This window comes from Cyprinodon variegatus, unplaced genomic scaffold (assembly GCF_000732505.1).
Source record: "Cyprinodon variegatus isolate N-32 unplaced genomic scaffold, C_variegatus-1.0 Scaffold515, whole genome shotgun sequence".
NCBI classification, from domain to species: domain Eukaryota; kingdom Metazoa; phylum Chordata; class Actinopteri; order Cyprinodontiformes; family Cyprinodontidae; genus Cyprinodon; species Cyprinodon variegatus.
The window spans coordinates 86,946-108,045 of NW_015150968.1; the positions used below are offsets into that span (position 1 = coordinate 86,946).

The 21,100-nt window shown below is 38.7% G+C and overlaps 1 protein-coding gene across 7 annotated transcripts in view; it reads left to right on the plus strand.

The window, feature by feature from the left end:
• The first annotated feature begins 11,469 nt into the window (after positions 1–11,469).
• LOC107094928 (protein quaking-A) overlaps positions 11,470–21,100 on the plus strand; it is a 92,357-nt gene continuing 82,726 nt past the window's right edge. For 6 of the 7 annotated variants that reach the window (XM_015390843.1, XM_015390846.1, XM_015390844.1 and 3 more), the window contains exon 1: positions 11,470–11,879. In XM_015390843.1, coding sequence (XP_015246329.1) covers positions 11,735–11,879 — 145 coding nt within the window. In that variant the 5' untranslated portion in view covers positions 11,470–11,734. The remainder of the gene's footprint in view (positions 11,880–21,100) is intronic. The other variant, XM_015390842.1, reaches the window with a different exon arrangement.

Consider the following 21,100-nt stretch of genomic DNA (forward strand, 5'->3'; position numbering starts at 1 on the left):
AGTCCTGAGACAAGATGAGTTCAACTGAATTTAATGTATTACGGCTGAGTGACGACATGAACCAGGGTAGATGAGAATGTGACATGCACAGAAGAAATACACTGGATGCAGTAAACATCAATAAAAACTAAGATGATAAATAGATTGGCCAAACCATCTGGACAAGGAATGGGATGCAGAGACCAGGGATCACCTCTTGACTTTAGGATTTAGTGGAGCAAGAGATTAAGATCAAGGACATGCAGCCAGCAAATTTGCAGCAACTGCAGTTTGCAACTTCAAAATATCATGATAAGTTGGGTAAAACTTGGTCAAAGATGCTTCTGATGCGTGATTGAATGTCTGAAAGCAAGCATTAGGAGGTTCTGGAGCAAAGTGCCTCCAGCCTGTTTCAGCTAGGGTATCTAATAAATGGCCAGGTGAGATAACCACGAATGATTGTATACAGTATGTGCTTTTTTAATGTATTTTCAGTGTAATTATTTGTTTCTGGAGAGGCTTTATTCCTGTTGAGTTCCTCTCCCACCTTCCACAAGATATAAACGACCTAGATTCTGTCAGCACGTTTCCCCCTCAGTCCCCGAAGTCACAATTTAGAAGAAAGAAGGAGCGACGTTGTTCTTGTTTGTATATCAGAGGCTGTTCGCCTCCTTTAGAGCCACAGGCATTATCAGGACCAAACCTTAACTCATCAGAGCCACCACATCCCACTCACTTCCTGTGGCTGCGGCCCCCGAGGCAAGCCGCGTCAGGCTTCGGGGCCCCTACCGTGGGCCACGATTGACTTCATCAGCATACTAAGAGTTGAAAACCCAGGGCACTCTCTCTGAGCTCATTGTGACTGCACTAACAGCCTCTCCTCAAAAGAGGCTGAACGCATGTTCATTAATTATCTGAATCCTTGTTAATTGGATTAATTGTTGAATAGAAACCGTGTTATTAAAAATGACGAAAACACAAGGGCACAGGGAGCAAAAGCGGGGATTAATATTGTTTCTGTTTACTCTCAGGCTCTCAGAACACAGAGGCAGACGACGCACACACACTCCGACATTTTAGTGTGCACTGCTACATCACTCCAACTCCCTATCGTTATTTCACACAAATCTTCATATAGACTCATACACACTCAGAGAAAGTGCACATGACCCACCTCAGAAGAATGAGCAAGAGGCAAGGTGCAAATTACCATGCATACCGTCAGTGATAAGAATTAAACCCATTTTCAAAGCTCAAAATAAATGCCAGAATCTTTTTGATGCTGGAAGACTGTGACTTTTCCAACACGTACAGGCAAAGAAGAAGGATGGAAGAAAGAGAAATATAAAGTCAGAACCGTGAACAATTTAGCTATCTCCAAGCCACATGTTAAATTTGGTTTCTTATTCCCATGGCCTATCTGCAAAGTCTTATCTGCCAAAATCACTTATCAGTGTTTGACTTCAAGGGATGTTTTATCATCCCTGCTTTAAGATAGCACACTGATACTGCAAGCCGTCTGGATGACGGGACCCATTTCATGTGGCCTAAGTAATTGGTGATAGTGTAAATGACAATAAGATAAATTAGGTTGTCTGTCCTTTCCTACTGTCATTGTCTGTTTAAAGCCAGATGGGAAATTCTTGACTCTTTGAGTAATGGCTTTTTTTTATTGTAGCTCATCAAAACCACAGCAGATAAAACTGAGCAGAAAACAAACATTTCTGGTTTACCAAATTCACTGATCCTTGATTTTAATATGAGTTCTTTAAACGTTAAAAATGATAGATCTTCTGAGGTTGTTGTGTCAGAACAGTCAGTACCCAAATGCATCGCCAGTTAAAGTAGCCAGTTGTCTGTCATTGACCCGCTCGCATCTGCTGGAAACTTTTAACGCTGTTTAGGTTGATACTTTGAACTCACATTTTGTCGCATTACGACAAAATGTAAGTGTTGAGATTACAAGTTATGGACGAAAACAATGATGAACTGTTAAACAGAAGGTTCATATAAAAAATAACTCAAAAGTTACCTCAACATCTAGTTAACCAAGTCCCCCCCACACATGTGATACTGTAATTTTTTTCTGTATGCATAAGACCTTGTGTAGAAAATATTACCAGAACATCAGCCTGACAGCGTCATTCCGAATGTGATGCAGGTGGCAGCATCATGCTATGTGGCTGCTTTACCTTAGCACAGATAAAACAGCTTGTTAGGTGGAGGAAAATATATGGACAAAAATGGAGCCAACAGATTCACCTTCTGGGTGGAATATAACTCTAAACATTCAGTCAGAGTTAAAAGACAATGGGTGAGACAGTATGTTCATGTTATAATAGCCTAGTCAAAGTTCAGACCGTAATTGCAGCTCAAACTGTACAATGAAACCACAGAGTTTAAAAGTTCACACCTGACAATCCATGTTCTCACACCCTCCAGCCTGATGCCGTGATGCGATCTTACGACGGCCGACTGCATTTCGCACGATGCACAATCAGGCTGAAAGTCGGCCCAATCGAAAAATTCTCACACGACTGAAGAATCGGCCCAAAAAGGGCAAAAAAATTGTAAAATGTGTGCTAGGCTTTAGTGGTGCCCGATCCCAGCCACCTTTTTTTTTTATAGCTTAACCTGCCTTCCCTCTTCCCACACTGGGGGGGTCTGGAAATCTCCTCCTTGGTCTGTGGGCCTGTTCCCCTTCTGGGGAATGGCCCCTAGACCTGGGAGTATAGTCTATATATGAGGAGTGTAAGAATATGTTTAGTGTCTGCTCCTGTGAGCGTCTCCGTTGAGTGCAGAACCTTGTGGCAACATTCATACCTAATAATGTGCTTGTGAAAGCAAATCTGTTGGACTGTCATCTAGCTCTGGGACATCTATTCCCAGACAGATATATTGGCAACACAGGACAAAAAGAAAAAAAAATTCAGTGTCCAATATGTGTAAAACCAGGTCAGAGAAATATCCAAAGTAATGTAGATTCATTTTTACATATTTTCTTTTAAAAACTAATGAAATTATTATTATTTTTCCTGTGATGGGCTGATTACCTGTCCAGGGTGTACCCCGCCTCTCGCCTGTAGACAGGTGGAGAAGCACCAGCACCCCTCGCGACCCCACTTGGGATTAAGCGTGTCAGAAAATGGATGGATGAAATAATTTTAGGTTATTTGCACTTCCAAGCAATAAAACATTTTCAAGGGTTTAGAGATAAAATGTTAAAATGTTTAAAAGGTATCAACATGAAGACCTGCACCCAGCATAAAATTTGGAATTTCATATTCTGCAGACAAAATGTGCTTCCACACATACTTGTGACCAGTGTTAGAGGTCAGCAGTGTGTAATAGGTGAAAACACACACTCACTCCCACTTTGACTCCTTTGATGATCTGTCAGTGGCTGACAGACATGGTCACATTTCTGTGAAGAGAAAAAAAAGGAAATGTGTCCCTTTTATGAAACTGTTAACTTAGTCTAAATAAATTCTGCTTCTCATTTTCCTCACTGCAACATTTAAACTGGTGACCTGATAACCTTTGTTTAATTAAAAAAGAAATGATAATGTGCAATAAACAAACAAAACTGGTGATGACTATATTTTATCTAAGGTTACAAGTAAAGTAGGACTTTGAGGGGTTTACCAAAAAATGTGTCTTGTAGTTTTAAGAAATATGCACAGATGCACAAAAGGAATAAAAGTGAAAAATATTTTTGCTATTTCTTCTTCGATCGTAATTCAAATAAAGTCATTGCTTGCTACTCCTCAGGGTCATTGCCTGTTGTGTGTGTCACCTCAGCAAGTGGGTTAAACAAACATCCCTCCTAGTGAACTCATTGGTGATTAAACATCATCATGCAATAAATTTGGAAAGAACAAATGGTGGGTAGAGAAACACATAAAGGTTAAAAAAGTAAAGGCAAAAATAACAATTCAGTATTATATTCAATTATATTTTCCCATTTAATTGTGATATTTCCATAGATCATGTAGGTATTTTTATACAAATATAAATTTTAAAATCATTGAACTATGTTTCATACTCTGCAAAAAAAAAAACATGAAATAAGTTCATGTTCTTAAGGTGCCGAGAACAAGAAAAAAAAACTTTGTTTGCCTCCAAGTATTCATACTTCAGAAGAAACTCAGCTCCCAAACTCATAGAAGGTCCCATTCTCTGCAGCTTGAACACCACAGCCAGGAAAAAATAAAACCCTAGAGCAACACAAAGGTAAAGGAGGCATTTTTCACATTGTTGAGGGGGATAGCAAAATTTCTTAGAGGGAACATGCAAATGTTTATGTTTTCTCAACGCCTCTGCCCAATAACCCTGTGCTGCAGACTGTGGAATGGGGCAGGGGCTGATAGTGGGCGGGGTCAGATATAACGGTGGTGTGGTTAAACTGTGGGTGAGAAAGGTTCGCCTGGAAAAAATGGAAGGTCTGCTACATAACTTCAAGAATATTCAAAATATGAACTACGCAAGATGAAATATATAGTTTTTATATAAAATAATCTACTGATTTTCTTTTATTTATTTTGCATACAGTATACAGTATGTATGAGCAAAATGGAAAAAGAGAAAAACTACTTGGAGGGGGAATTAATATTTTATTTTCTTTCATTGCTAATTTTTGCACTTGACTTTGGTTTCCCAAAACATACCGACATATAGTTTTCATAATTAATTTGAAATAAACATAAACAGCCCATTGACATATTCTACTCTGTCTTCCATTTTGTGGTCAGCTTCTCTTCTACAGTGTATGGCCCTGTCTCTTTAGTGGAGCCATCAAGAGAATTTCAGGTAGGAAAAGTTTGCCTTTGGTCCTGTTTTATGGCACCAGGGAGATCCCAGTTTGCTGTATTTGATAAAAGGCTGGTTCTGCTACTAAGATGAAATAAATGCCATATTGCTCTGTATACACTACCAGATAAAACAAGTTAAAAAATAAGGTATTTTTTTTCCGAATTATTAATGTAAGATGGCATCATAACAAAAAAACAGTAGGCCTTAAAATCTGATATTTCAGAATGTCTACAATTAACCCAACCAGCTTTTTCCAAGTTAAGGGGAACCGTCTTCCTGGCTCTTTTCCCTTCACTTAGTGAATCTTCATTCTGTTTGACGAGGAAGGGTGTTATAATTATATAAATGAAAAAAAAAAACTGCTGGCAACACAAAACTATTCTGGCTGGCAGGGGAAACAGCTGTTGGTCTTCTTACCACTTTAGAAACCTTCAGTAGTTGTAAATACAACATTTTACAAATTTATATCCCTAACTGGATTTCTAAATGTACATGATACATTAAATTTCTTCATATCCTCCATTTTGAGTTTTAACAGGTGGTTTTTCAATAGTTAAATAATTGTGATTTAGACAGATTAGAAGATGATTTCCCAGTTATAGAGCATGTCGTCTGAAATCTTAATGCTTAAGCTCAAATCTTACCAACACTTCATTCACACTTCTGGACTTTTTATTAATTTGTTAAATACATTTCCTTTTTAAAAAAAGGGAAATTAATTTTTTTCTAATTAAGAGGACTTCAAGAAGAAACAAGAACCACCATCTCCTCAATGCCCCATCTCTAACAGTGGAAAGTAAAAGCACATTAAGAAACAGGTAAAACATAATCAATTAGGCTGTATTGAGTTCTTTATAACCCTATAGTCCACTAATATAACCTTTGCTATAAGATGACATCATAAACTAAGTAAAGACAGTAAATACACAAGTTATTGATGAATTGTTTTCTTGTTCTTCTTGAGCAGCAGAGTTGAGTAAATGGGTTGTACCGCTGAAAAACTTACGACTTCTTTTTATGCTAAACAGCTTTTTCTTCTTTACGAGTAAAATTAAATGTACTTTTATATAAAAGTATAACAATATTTTACGGAGAAAAAAAATGCAACCACCTCTTGTTTTAGAATGACCTATGACACCAAAGAGAAATATATAAATTTTGGTTGCTTTTATGTTCTCCTCCAAATATAGGAATATTGCTACATGTATTAAAATTACTTTTATCAATGTCTCTGGCTTTGAACTGCCTGGAGACAAACATTTTAAACAAGGTTTTTAAGAAAAAAGTGAAAAGTGAAACATCATCAAACTTATTAATATAACCAAACTTGTGGATCCACCAACTTTTGATGCAACACACAAGAACTGGATGATCCACAAACCTTTTAAACAGTGCCAAACTATTGGCCAAAAAGCTCATTGTAAATGCCTTAAGAATATTTTCTCTTTGCTATGACATTATTTCTGTAAACAGGTAAATTCTGTAAAGAAATTTGAAAAAAGCAACTCTTGACGGTGACATTGGGAAAAAGTTTTGGGATCTAGTAACATATAGCAACATAGAGTCTATTTTATACAAGTTTATATTACCTTTGTTCCTGATCCATACTCGTTTATTCTCTGAGTTGACTGCTAGCAGTAAATGCTGCTACAATTAGCATTTAGGCATCCTCCGTCCCTCCAACAGGATAAACCAGTCAAAACAGTTTCCTGGCTGATCCTTGAGCTATCAATGTTCTGCTCCTGCTCTTAAAATAAAGGGTGAATTTTCGACCCAATAACCATTCTTGCTTAACAACATCCTTCCAAACCCGGACCAATCTAACATCTATTTTCCAACATGCCACAAGAAAAAAGTTCAACTCAGACATTGTGCTGAAAACAAGTCACAAGAAGTCCCAAGACGGAGCTGCATGAACAAAATGATGTAATTTCGCTGTTGACGCTGTGAGAGCGACACCTAACTTCTCACTGAGTATGTCACAAACTCAAGTTTGTTTGGCTCCCTGCTAAACAGGGGCTGCACAACATAGCAGGTACTCCCAGTGCTGAAGTCCTGCGAGGTCTGTGGTTTAAATCCCAGCTGCTGTCTTCCTAGCATATGATTTGGCTGCTTGCTCTGATTGGGTTCTCTGTGGATACTCCAGCTTCTTCTTCTTTAAAAAAATATCCATGTTGGCTGAATTAGTCTAAATTGACATAAAAAGGGAGCATGCATGCTGCCTGTGCTGTGGGTCAGAGCGGCTACAGCTGATTTCTTGCGTAGCGTTTTCATAGCAGTAATTATAGCCTGCATGACATTCTTGTGGTCAGTAAATCTTTCTGTCTTTTAATCTTTTTTATTTCATCTCACACAATGAATGGTGGCAATGAATAACCTACAATTAAGCCCAAACGTATCGAGACTATTTACAGATTTAACTTCTAGTTACTATTATTCAACTAACAGTTTAGTTTTGATTAAAGTGCCACATGAGTCTCTTAGAAGATAATGAGGCAATGTATAAAAGGCATGTGAAACCAACAAAAAAATATTATTTATTTACATTTGAAGAAAAGATGACTTTTTATAAATTACTCAAACCCTTCTGAAAAATCATATAAAAGCCTGCAATGTCTAATACAGCAGTCAAATCTTCCAATAATTGCTGACTGTCCCCAATTGTATTTTTGCCCAATCATGTATGATGATGGTCTCAATTTTTTTTTTGGGAGTGGAGGGTTTCCTTTCTAATACCCTGAAGTTCAGCTTCCTCCAGATTATTGATTGGATTTAAGTCAGGAATCTGGCTGGTCCACTTTGAAACTTTTATGTCTAATTCTGCTTACTATTTCCTCACTGCTTTTTCTGTGTGTTTTTGGCCTTTTTCAAACCGACATGTCCACAGGAGCCCAAGGCCAATATTCTCTGCAAACTACTTGATGTTGTTGAGAATCTTGATGTATTTCTCTTTCTTTCCTGATGCTGTTTACTGTGAATCAGTTCCCTTGTACATTGACCAAAGAAAACTCCTCAAAGCAGTAGATTCCCACCACAGGTCAACAGAGGAGAAAGTGTTCTTAAAGTTGAAGGCTACTCTTTTATTTCACGCCAAATAAGGGATCCATTAATGTGGCAAAATAGTAGAATTTTTGTTTCATTTCGACATAAAACAGGATAGAATAATAAAAATATAACAGTCTGCTTCTTTGTTCAGGCGAGCTTTTGTAAAGATCAAACAGCCGTTTTGTGCCTTGTCTTAAAAGAGGTGTTCTTCTTGCCATGTGTTGGTGGAAGCCTGCAGTGGGGGGTGTCAGTTTGTCAATCTGCCATAAGACGCTGCCACCAGCATAGCCTAGGTTTATCAGTATGGCCTTGTTGGTGATCCTTAGATTCTTTATCAACTGCCCACTAAGTTCCTGACCTGCGCAGGTATCCTGTTTTCTTGCAACCAAACTGGGACATCTCTGATTTTTCACAGTGCCAAACATCTAATATTTTCGATGATACTTTGGACTGTAGCAACTGGAATTTGAAAGCAGTTAAAGATATGAACTTATAGACAATCTTTATTGTGATTTCTTAATACACAGAGTGAATACAAAAAGAAATTACTTACAGCTTACAACAGTGAAATTAACATAACCATTATAAAATGCAGCAGTCTCCTTTTATCCTACAGTGTTTATATTCTGATGAATGTAAACACTGTAAAAGGAGACCAGTTTAAAATAATGGTGCAAAAGGGCATTAATATGGAAAGGTTCAGTGTAGTGCAAAATAAATATGGTGCAACATTTCTTTAGAATGGAGGGTTTCCTTTTTAACTCCCTGATATGCACCTATAGCTCTTCCCAGTTTGCTAAAGGTGCCACAATGAGCAGTCACCAGACCTTATTAAGTTCCTTGATTTTAGCCATGACTCTCCACAAACATGCTGCAGAAAGCTGCCTTTTTTTTGACCTGTTAAGTTCAATAAAAAGCTGTTCCCAAATAATCAGTGTAATTAGAATGCTTTGGAAAAGCATGGGCTATTTGAATGGCTTTAAAATTTGGATTTGACAGATTAAAAGGGGTATAAATACTTTTGGACATGTGGCTTTATGTTTAAATGTTAATTAAAGCTAAGGATTTTAGTTTTTTACATAATCATTGCACAGATATATTGTCTGATCATCTTTAAAGAGAGATCTGTATCATTTCCAACCAGGAAAAACAGTACTGGCTGAACAAAAATAACTTTACTCCAAATCCTGCAATTGGTACAAATACATTTTGGCTTAATTATATGTGTTCGGGGGGCTGCTCAGTGGCACAGTAGGTAGCACTGCTGCCTTGCAGTGAGAAGAGTCCAGGTTTGATTCCCAGCCCAGGACGGACTTTGCATGTTCTACCTGAGCATGCATGGGTCATCTCCAGGTACTCTGGCTTCCTCCCACAGTTAGGTTAAGTTTTCTAAATTCTCTTTAGGTTTGAGTGTGAATGGTTGTTTGTCTCTGTGTTGCCCTGCCCAGGGTCTCGCCCTCTGACAGCTGGAGAAAGGCACCAGCACCCCTTTGCGACCTCAGCTGCGATAGAGCGTGACGAAAAATGGATAAATAGTTGGATATGCGTTTAGACAGTAAAAGAGATGCCTCTCACATAATATACATCTTTTTCTGGTCCATTATGATGATAGACAGCTAACCAATAGAATGCAACAGAAATGGTTTCTGATCAATAGAATGGAAAATTTCCAATATACAAGACACACGGACTGCAGCCAATGTTCTGGTGCAGCTGTTTTGACATCCATGCAGCCATGTAGCCACAGCACTTTCAAACACTTCATTGGGTCAGTGGACAATTTGAATGGCGGGAAAGGTCAGGATAGGATTTAGCCGGGAGCCCCTCATCCAACAGGTGTTATTGTCAGAATGTACCACTTGTTTTTCATCATAGCAGGATGTGAATATCTGACCAGCTTTATGCATTGCATTGATCCAGTATGTTAATCTCTGGAGCGTATGTGAAAAGGTGCTTCCAAGGACAGGCCAGTAAAAAGGTTACATTGATCACTGGAGGCTTGATCAATCAGTCCCTAGACAAACAAAAAAACAAGATGGTTTTAGATATGATAGCCCTCTTGTCAGGAAATAGATGGAACTTATGTCCTACTCCGTTCACATTTTATCAAACCTTAAGTGAATCTCACACATAAACAAGTCTGTGTCCCTATCCGTGGGCTGGTCTTGGCAAGTGAGGAGCTACAGTATGTCTGTCACACACAAATCCTATGTATGAAGCAAAGGACTGAACACACATTCAACCCACATATGACTATTCATACCAGCTCACTACACAAGATTAGGAGACTAGTGCAAGTAATTTAAAAAAAACAAAACCTGGGATATTCTGGGAAAAAAAGAGAAAAAATAAATCACATGGAATACTATATGCTTAAAGGTTTGACTACATGGATTATTTATGCAAGTCATATAAAATATTTTTAATAAAAATAAAAGATTTAATGAATTATTACCATGAAAGTTTTAATTTAGCTTTTTAAACCAAGATAAACGACATTTCATTTTTTATGGATTTGAACTTTATGAGATAAAGTGTGCAACACAAACAAACAGTTGTAACTATGGCAGCAGGGACCTTTGTGCTGCTGAATCAGATAAGGAACAAAAGCATATTTTAATCCTATGTCACATTTTGCATGCTTAAAAATATCTTTATTACATTTAAACTATATTCTGAGAATATTTTATGAAAGAAATAATACATATTTTACTATTACACATTTTATCATGTATCATGCAGAAACTTTATATTCTATTTTAATGATAGACCGAGACAAAGTTGCACATAATTGTGTTAGAAAAGAACACATGGCTCTCAAACTGTATAGAAACTTAGCATCTTTCTGTCTTTATGGGGGATGTTTCTACCAATGTTGCACCTTTAGAGAGCAAAAAGCAACTAAGTATTTCTGCAATTTTTTGATTATGTTCCTATCTGTAATTATTCTAATGCATTATATGCTTTAATCTGTAGCAATCCATTGCTTGAGGCTGCTTTTCTTGTGGACATTGAAGCTCTGAGCAAATCTTACATCTTGTGCAATTTCTAATAGGTTTTATTCCAGAACTGCCTAGTGTTTAATACTATAATGTTAAAGATCATACCTTCAGCATGATCAATCACATTGTGTTACCATGTAATGGTGTTTTGGGTGTAATGTGCATCAGTCATATTCTCCCTCAAATAAAAACCTGCAGAAGTTTCCGGTGATTTCCTCCCTCATTGTGAATACATTCCTTAATTGATCCCCATGCTTTTTTCCTCGAGCTTTTGTATTTTGTTTCCTTTAAATTATTCTTATAGTTAACAGTGAGACACACTCTGTCTCCTTTTGTTTCAACTTCAGCCGATTAGGCACGTTTATAAACCTGCCATTAGCTTTAATCGGCGTGAAAGACAAATAAATAATTTTTGTCATTCTGTGTTGACAACACTTCGCTGGTTATGCGCGTTCCTGCATACTCGCACACCATTGGTCGGAATATCTGTACATCATTTGGCTATACGATGTCGCTCCGCCCTCTTGATATCTACGCGCGCGTTGATTGGTTCTAAAATTATTCTACTGAAACACGACTGACCAATGACCGTTGAGGGGGAGGGTTCTTCTCTACAGTGGTGGAATCGAACGTCCCCGAGCGCACACGGCGTAAAGGAGAGTCTGTGGAAGGGACATAACGGTTTTCTTTTCGGCCCCCCTCTCCACTCAGACAACAAGAACCAACTAAAACCTGAATTTCAGAGGGGTTTACACAATCTTTTTCTGCTCTAAAGGAGGAGGGAAGCGAGGGATTGGAGCAGCAAGTTCTTTTTTTTCTTTTTTCCCTTTTTCTCTTTTTCTTAAAAGAGGATTTTGTGTTTTCACGGTGGTTCACTCTTCGCTCTCGCCGCAAAGATGATGGTCGGAGAGGTCGAAGTGAAGGAGCGACCGAGGCCGAGTCCAGACTATTTGATGCAATTATTAAACGAAAAGAAGCTTATGACCAGTTTGCCAAATCTCTGCGGAATCTTCACGCACCTGGAGCGGCTTCTGGATGAAGGTAAGCTGTGTTTGTATCATGCGGGGAGGTGAGCGGGGGAAGGGGGGAGCGTGACCACGGCGCAGTCCGATGTCGGTACCGCTTCTCCGGGTGTCCCCGATGAGGAACGGGGCTCTCCCGTCCTGTCTGCCGCGGCCTGGACACAAAACTTAAAGAAAATGGCCCCACCCGAGTATATAAAAAAAAAATCTAGTTCTGCCCTGTTTTAGACCACGGCGAGCGAGTTTAGTTTTGGAGCAAACGGAGTTTTGCCGAGGTGAAAACTTTGCTAGACTCACTCGGAGAAAGCAGAACTACATGGCCCCGCTTAAAAAAGTATGATAAAACAAATGTGTAAAGCTTTAGCTGTATTTAGGAAGTCCTCGGTTGTTGTCGACAGAGCGTATTTTAACATGTTTCTCAACAGTTTAGCTCGAGTTAGCCACATTTGAAGCTAGCCGAAGTATCCTGCGTTCCTCTGAACTCTCAGCACGACGCTGAAGTTGGTGTCCGGTTCGATGCTTCGCCAGATTAATGGGCTGTTTGCTGCATTAAACTAATCTGAATTTACTTAATCTGCAACAAAATAAACCACAATCTAGGTGGATTGATCATAATTGAATTAGTTAATTTTAAACCATGCGTGAATTCTACAAAATAAAATGTATAATTTATGAAACTCAATTTTTTTTGTTATTTTTGTGGTGAAAGCTTACAATAAAATGCAGAATAAAGACTAACATACCCCAAAATGTCTCATCTTAATAGAATATCTTATATCATATTTCAGCTGTATTTAATTTGTTAGGTCTAAATAGAAAAAATCTTATATATTTTTATTTACTCTCCTCTTTTACTTATTTATCAACTTAGTGTGGAAACCCTCAACCATGTCGAGCTTGAATAGAAATAGCTTCAAAAAGGATTTTTGTTTTGTATAAACAAAACAACTAAAATAAGACATGTCAAGCTATTTATTACATTGAAGCATATATACAGTTGTGCTTAATTGTATTTAGGAAAGCTCATAAAAGTTTTCTATTTATTTGGAATCTGCACCAGCATGGATAAAGTAGATTGGGGTCCATCTTGGAAGCCATGAGGGTGAAGAGGCCACCAGGCCTCAAAATGGGTCTTTTCCTCTTCCTTTTTTTCTCTCAGTTCAGGTTTGACCAGATTCTTAACGCAGTTTGGTCATTTAGTCACGCTTCAAATCGGACACTGACTTCACTGTCCTTAACTCAGCTACGTACGTCTTTAAAAACTAAGTCAGGGTGGTTTTCCTGTCACCGATTAGATTAATCTTTTAATTTCCGTTTCCAGTTGAATTAATTTAGCCCAGGCGTGGTGTAGTTGTCCCCCACTAGCAGCGCGGTGGAATGTGCAGCTTGTTGCCCGAACAATGGGCAGCGAGGGAGGGGTGTGATTTGGGGGGCTGGGGGGGTTTGCTTTATCTCAACTTTTTCACTAAACGTGGCGCTGCTTAGTTTCTCCTCTGTTCGCTCATCTGCTTTATCGTTTGTCTCACCAGCAACACATGTGCTGCATATAATCCAGGTCTCCTTTTTCTTGCAATTATGCAATAATTTTATTTTTATATTCTCTAAATATCACTATAGGTATATGCCCAATAGATCTCTATTATATCCCCCCAAACAGTCACAATTCAGCTTTCGAAATGTGGCTTTTCAGTTGTTGGTATCAATAACAGGAGCTGCTCTGAGTGGTATGTTGGATCTGTAGTTTATATAAGGAATCAGGGGACACTAGAGAGCGCCACTGTCCCCCTATTGTTTGTCACGTTGACCTGGACTTCACAGTAAATAAGCCTAATGTGTAATGATATAGAATTTGGGAGCTGCTTGGATAAGCTGAGATTACTCCAGAGGGGGAAGAGAAGCGCATAGTTTGTGGTTTCGGTTGCATGTCTGGATGAGTTCACCCTGTAGTATGTAGTTGCTAAACCGGTCTGTATGGATTTTTTTTCTGCTTGTCTTGATGGCTAATAAACAGAACAGAAATGGACAACATCTCTTCCTCTTAACCGCAAAAGACGTCAATAAAAATGTGTTTATAAACCAGCTTTTCTAGATCGAGCTGATTTGAAAGTGAATCAATGTTTTTAAAAGTGATCTGATTAATATTGGAGGAAAATTTCACTGGTTCATATTTTAGCTTGCAGGGTTTACATGGTTCTACCTGTTTATGCAATGTGTGTGGTCAGACTTTTATAGTTAAGTAGGAGCTTTTCGGATAATCTAGATTGGGGATGAAGAAGCTGGGTTGAATAACTTTGTTCTTTTTAGAGGTTTCTTTTTTTGCGGGGGATCACGTGATTTTTAAGCCTCTTGATGCCTGTGTAAGATGTGTTATATTTTCTACCTTATTCTAATGGTTTTAGTTTTTTTTCTTTTACATTTTGGAAATGTTTTTTTTTATGCCAGAAGTGCAACTCCTTGCTAACCTGGAAATGAGAAACTGTTTTCATTGCTCAAGAGTGGTCAGGAGATTTTCTTTATGCAATGTAGAAAATGTTTTCACTTCCCTGCCTTCTCTCTGAAAGAACCTCATTTATGGAAAAAAAACTCACAACAACCGTATAAAGAATATGACCCCCAAAAATGTCATAAATTCTATTCTAACAGGCTACATTCTGCTTCCTTTGTGCTATGAACGGTGTAGAAGTTGATCGTTTTATGCAGAAAATGAAAATTAAACTGGCGGCAACTTTCAGCCCCAGTTTCTCTCGCCTAAACTCTCATCTCTGAGGTTTGCAATTGTTTCCACGGCAGCGACCCAAACTTTACCCTACTGCCAAATATCACATGTGTGAGATGAAGGTCATCTCAGTGCAGCTTGTTTGACTGGTGTGTGTTTTTTTTTTTTTGAAGGTTTGTTTACTCTTAGCCTTTCCTTATAGGTGGGAATTTTTGGGGTCAGACTGATCACTCGGCCTGTCCCCTGTACATGTAAACAGGTTACACCCTGTACCAGTCTGTTGTGTCCAGTTTACTCTATTAAAGAAGAGAAAATAGCTGTTATGATGATTTTTGCAATAATAGTTTCTTGAAAGTTATCAATTATTTTCTTTTGTTGTGTTTGTGGTATATGTGCTTCTCAAACTGCTTTATCTCAATAAAATCAACCGCTTTGTGAAAATGGCAAATAATGCTGCGGCTATTTAAAAACCTGTTGAAATTAGGTCAGCTACTGGAAACTGAAGTAATTCACACACAAAAAATAATCCCAGCCCTTCTGGTGACGATCAAAGCTGGCGGTCACTAAATGCCGTGAGTGCTCAGATTGGTTGACGCATCGTTTGCATGTTTGGATGCGACCATCAATCCGTAGACTATTAAAGACGGTCTTTAATAGTCTAGTCTAGCAGCACCTCTGACTTCCCTCCCCCCCGGTCCGTCCCATCTCACGACAGCTGCATATCTCCCTCACCCACCCAGCATTTCTTGCATGTCTGCACAGCTGTTTCCATAGTGGAAGAAAGCAGACACCACCCTTGTGTGCGATGACTGCTCCGCTGGCATGTGTGCATGGCCCCTCCATACTTTCCCAATATGCATGTGGTCCCTGAAGGTCACTCTGACCGATTGACAGGCCTCCTAAGAAATCCCTTTGCGCTGCAGTTGTTCATCTCCTTGGGGTGACACCTGCTGTGAAGGCTTTTTTATATTTTCTTTTTCTTTACGGGCTGCCTGCCAACTAGCTGCTTCAAACTGGGATATTTTTTCTTGGCAGTTTTCGACGGACTATAAACCATCTAGTGCTGCAGCCTGTTTTGAGACAGCAGAGCACTTAAGAAAGAGGCGGATTGGACCGAATATGGAATAAATTAGAAGCATTTACTAATTTAAGATATTGTAGCTCATTTGGAAAGGGTCCTTTGCTTTGTCTTCTTTTAGAAACAATAGGTTAGCGTCTCAGTTGGCTAGAATGAATATAATCACGTTAATCTGGACATCTGTAGAAGCTTTAGGAGAGCTCCAAGTGGGAAAAAAAAATATCTGCAGAATTAGAGGATATTTAATTTGAGTAAGAAGTAGCTGATCAAGTCTGAAGGGAACTCCCGATCACTATCACTCAGACATCCAAAAAATTTTATTTTCATGATTTTCTTTTAATCTTGTTGTATGGAAACAGGAATAGTTTTGGTTAAATTCACATAACATTGCTAAATGAGTGGTGGTCAGACGTCCATTTTCAGGCCGCCGCACTCAGCCACATAGAGAGGCCTGTCTGAGTTTGGTTTAGCAGACTGAATGACACATTCTCTGTCCGAGTCTCGTGGAACCACAACATGACTTGGCCACTGCGGAAAATGTTCCCTGTTTTTGTGTCTGCGGCGGCAGACAGTTTTAAATCTGCGTCAGGATTTTACCGGGACAGTCCTGGGAGAGCTGTCAGCGTTTGGAGAACAAACTGTCTGCCTGCTCACTGCGGCGGCAGAGAAACGGTCCTCTGGGGAAAATCTGTTTAGGGAACAGATTGTGATGAGAGAATCCTAAAAGTCTTCACCTGATTTGTTGTGATTTTTTCTTTTTCTTTTTTTCTCTGAGGATTCCTCCTTTTTTTCAAGCAGCTCTCCTATCTAGCTAGGATGACCTAATGTGCTTTGCTGTATTAAGGTGGGGTGGGCTCCTCCAGCCTTTGACTTCAAGTCAATTTAGCAGCTAACAGGACTGAGCACATCTCACTGAGCGAGACACTGCTTAAAGTTGAAGGAACACAGATAAAGACGGACAGGATTGGGGATCTGGGGGTGTTAGGCCAGGTCTGCTGTTGCAGGAAGAAACCTGTTAAACTTCCAACTCTTTCTCTTCTCCTCACATGCTCTCTCCCAGGGCACCACTTAGAAACGGGAATTGAATTAACTAAGAGCCATTCTATGGGATGGTTTACTGAGCTGCAGCCACCAGTGTGAAGGCAGGAGAGGGAGCTTTGTGTTGTCGTCCCTTTGTCTGCCACCACCTTCTCATGCGGTGCCTCACAGTTTCTCCTTTGTGGGGATAAATTAGGTTGGTAATGCTGTTTGGGATTGAAAGTCTCCTCTTTTATGTTTCAGAAGTGCCAACAATAGCAGCCATCGGCTCAGTATCCAATATGGCTGCTGCATCTATAAACACATAGCATGTTGAGGGTTATTCCGTAGATATCTGCTTAGGAACATCTCACTACCTGGTAGACATCAGGATGGAGAGAAGGAAACAAGAACTGGCTCCCAGACTGCATTGCTTTCAGAGATATTGTGATGAATTAACTATTTTATCTTACTGTATTCAAACCCAAAAGAAATCCTTAAAGGGGCGGTCAGCAAATCAATAAAAAGTTTCTCATGCAGAGATTTCTGTGCTCAATGCATTGCACTGCAGAAGTATATTATATTAAATTGCAATATCGGTGTGTGTAATATTGTGATTGCAAGGCCTGCTTTGTATTTTTAGACTATCACTTAAAACCCTATGAGTGACTTAAAGATAAATATTTTTTTTTTCTTTTATCAAACTGTTGGGATTGTGTTAATAACCTCAAGTTGCTGCTGAAGATTCTCAGTCTAAACAATCAACCTCAAGTTTATTGTTTAGAAAATGTGTAATTGCAAAACTATTAATTAAGAAAATAAATGCAAATTTAGAAAAATATTGCTTCCATTTTAGAGACCTGCGCTAAAGGTGTATATTAGATATATACGATTAATGCATAGCGTCAAACTGGAGATGGACAGACATTTTCTGTTCTGTTGAAGTGAGTAATTTCTCTTCTTGATGTTTTGAAGGCCTTTGTCTTCAAGTAAAAAGTTAAAATGAAACAGACTATAAAAAGCCATGATGATAAACAGTTGTTTTTGTAATGCTAACAGTTTTGTGAGTCATTTTGTCTTTTGGCGAAAATTCTCTCCAGTAGTTCAAAGAAGGAACAAAAAAAAAAAAAAAAACAAAGCTACAGTGTAAGAAATTAATGCAGTGATAACCATTTTACCAATATTTAGTATTAATGTAAAAATCCACTTTTCCCTATTAATTCCAGAAAACACGGCTTTCTACTGTAGCTTTAGAAATTTTGATATCACAGAAGACACCAAATGCTGACAAAAAGGACAGTAAAACTGGAGCCAACTGAATAAATATGTTTTCTGTCTACTCCATGCAAAGCCCTGAAATTTAATGGCTAACAGATCATCCTTTGCTAACAGTCCTGGTTTTGTTTCCGTATCTCATTGAAAAAAATGTGAACTTGGTGCCATATTTCTGTGTAATGACGTGTTCCTTTAGACTTTAAACAGAGAGAGAGACTAATTGTGCGTTATCCTTGTTTCCCAAAGTTTTGTTTTTTTCGCTTGTCAGGAGAACAACAATAAGTTCCCTTGAAGTGGGAACAGTTTTTGTAAATTGTAGAGCAGCCCTGAGTTTTGTTTCCAGTATATCTGTGTGTGTTCAGTAGAAGTTGCAGTTATTGACTTTTAAAGTGAGCATCTGTTTGTTCTTTGTTAAAACTGCAGCACCTGTAGGGGCCTAATTGGCTTGGTGAACATGTTCCTTTACTATTTTCTTAAAAGGAAGAGACGTCATTTGCTTTTTTAAACGTCAGTACAAGGGGAAAATCCCAATGTTTTCTTACTTTACTCTTGAACAGAACTCAGATGTGATCTCCTTTCATGGTTAATGTCTATAACTCAACTATTCACTGAACTCAAATCAGGACATTTTACAGCAGCATGCAGTGTTTCTTGTTTGTTTGTGTGTTTGCCTCACCACAGTTTCAGCCTAATCTCTGGTCTCTGTTTTGACTCAAACTTTAGAACATCTTAACTCCTTTTGCTCTGCCCAGGCCACTCCTATCTGGGATACTATATGATAAAGTCATCCAACGACAGCTCCAGGCTCTTATCTCAGGCCTCAATCCCGTGAGTGCTGGGCCTCCTTATCACTGCTGCCTCTGCCTGGCCTTCTGTCTGTCTTCTGCCCTGCCCCAACCGCTTGCGTTGCTGACTATCTGACTGTCACTAACACTTAGCATCGTCCCCTATACACTGCTGCCCATTAAACGGCACATTGCAGGAGCACGTTTATCTCCCATAATTTCCCCCTGAAGCATTTAAAGCAGAGCGGTTGCATCAAAACTAACAGAGGATGAGGATAAGGTAACCTGGGTGCAGGGGGATTATTCCTGACGGTATTTTGTTGTGCGCTGAAGTGGGAGTCATAGCTCCGAGTGTTTACTACATAATGACAAACGAGGTTAAAGAGGAAGATGTTGAAGAGGATGTTGCAATCATTCTATTACAACATTCCCCTGACTCAGACTCGTTCTTTAAATTGGTTTACTTTTTCGTTTCTATTTTTTAACGTGGCGCTCCACTCAAACCCATTTTCTGGCCGTTTTGTACAGCCTATTTGCCAATGACAACAGCATTTACGGGAAGTTACGGTCATTTCAGGCTGGAAAAACTAGGGAAGACAAGTCAGCGGTTTGTTTTTTTTTTCTGTGTCACAGACGTAGAGGGAGAGGGAGCTCTTTTCTCACTGAGGTGACAACAAAAGCTCCTCTTCTGTTATTCTGTTCCACTGAGATGTCTCTGTTTGAGATTTCCTTTGAGTTATTTAGATTAAATCATGAATCATCTCTCATCAAGTACCTCCATTAACACATTTGTGTGAATAAAGAAGTTAAACAGTGTTTCTCTGTGAGTAGTGCTCACCCCACCCTGCTACATTCCTTGAGTGCTTCAAATAGCTCTCCCACTCATATTTGTGTAGTTTTTGCCCCCATTCCCTCCTTCTCTCACTGTAGTTTTTAGGTTTCTGCGCTGTCACAACAGGTACATTGTCTGACAATAGTTTTTTTTTTCTGGAATAAGATCTGCTGTATTTACCAGCATTTCCTGGATTTACCCAGTTTGTCATAAGAGCTAAAAAAAATGTTGAATGCTCCCTCTGTTCCTCTCCGCCTCGCCCACCAGTCTGCATTCATTTTCTCTCTCCGTTCAGAGGAGGAATGTCAGGCGAGCGTTGGCAGCCGGCTCAGGAATTTTACCAGGAGCACAGTCAGAACACTTAACCTCCAGCCTGATGTGTGTTTACCCCACAAACACTCAGAGAGCATTTTAGCTCAGTTTAGCATGAGTGCCACAGTGAAGTATTTCAACTTCTTCTTTGGTTTCACCATCTGAGAATAATTTTTTCCATCATGGCTCCAAAAAAAATGAATCATGATTCCACTTGAAGGTAAAAATAAAAGTCCTGTCAAGGTTTCATATTACACTCAACTTTTAATTTATATATTATAAAGGGTGGTGTCTCCAGAGGGCAAATTGAGGATTAGTCAATGTTGGTTGATGTGTCTTTAGAACAGGATTTCCTTCTAAGGATTTATGTAAAGATATTCACACAGAAATATGGAACATTTTTTCAGAGCATTAACCCCAACATAAAGCCATTATAAATGATTTGGTAATAAAGTGATAATTTCTGCTTTCATTTCGATCTAACTCAATGTGCCTTTAATGGGCTGGAAGTTTAACTGTCTTTTGGCTCAGTCTTCAAGTCGTGAAAGTCCTCCAGACTGGAAGTGCATTAGTGCGACTGCTTTTTAATGCAACTTTTTATATTTTTCAGTACACAGAAGATTTTAAGTATGTTTAAATGTTGCTAACTACATTATGGAGCTGGAGAAAGGGGCACAAGCAGGGAAATATCTCTGTTTCTCTAATGAAGGGTTTAATACAAAGGGGTTGATTAGGCATTGTCTCATTCAAGGAGACAAACTTTCCTAAACCTGTCTAAAGTTGTCTATCAGATTGCAAACCGGGGGAGACCGTTTGATTTTGTGTTTTTTATTTTATTTTAGTTTTTCGACAGTGCAGCACTGTCACTTACTGTACTGTACTGGTGGCTAAAAGTTATTTTTGCTTTAAAGCATTCTCAAATATGCTTGCATTTAAAAATGAGACTATTAAATGGACTGAAAATAAAGTTTAAAGAAGAGCTTTGTAGTACTATAAGATTAAATTAAATGGCATCCTTTCTCTCCTGGTAAATAATATAAGCTGAAATATAAAATGATTACCAGACCCCAGGTCCGACCTTTTAAAAAAAAAAAAAAAAAAAAAAAGTGTTATTTCAATAATCACAATATGTCATTAGAAATCTTTACTAACAAAACAAATCAACAAGATCTCATGAGGTTTTCCAGGGCCATATTATTGTAAAAATCCCAATATATCTGTCTTT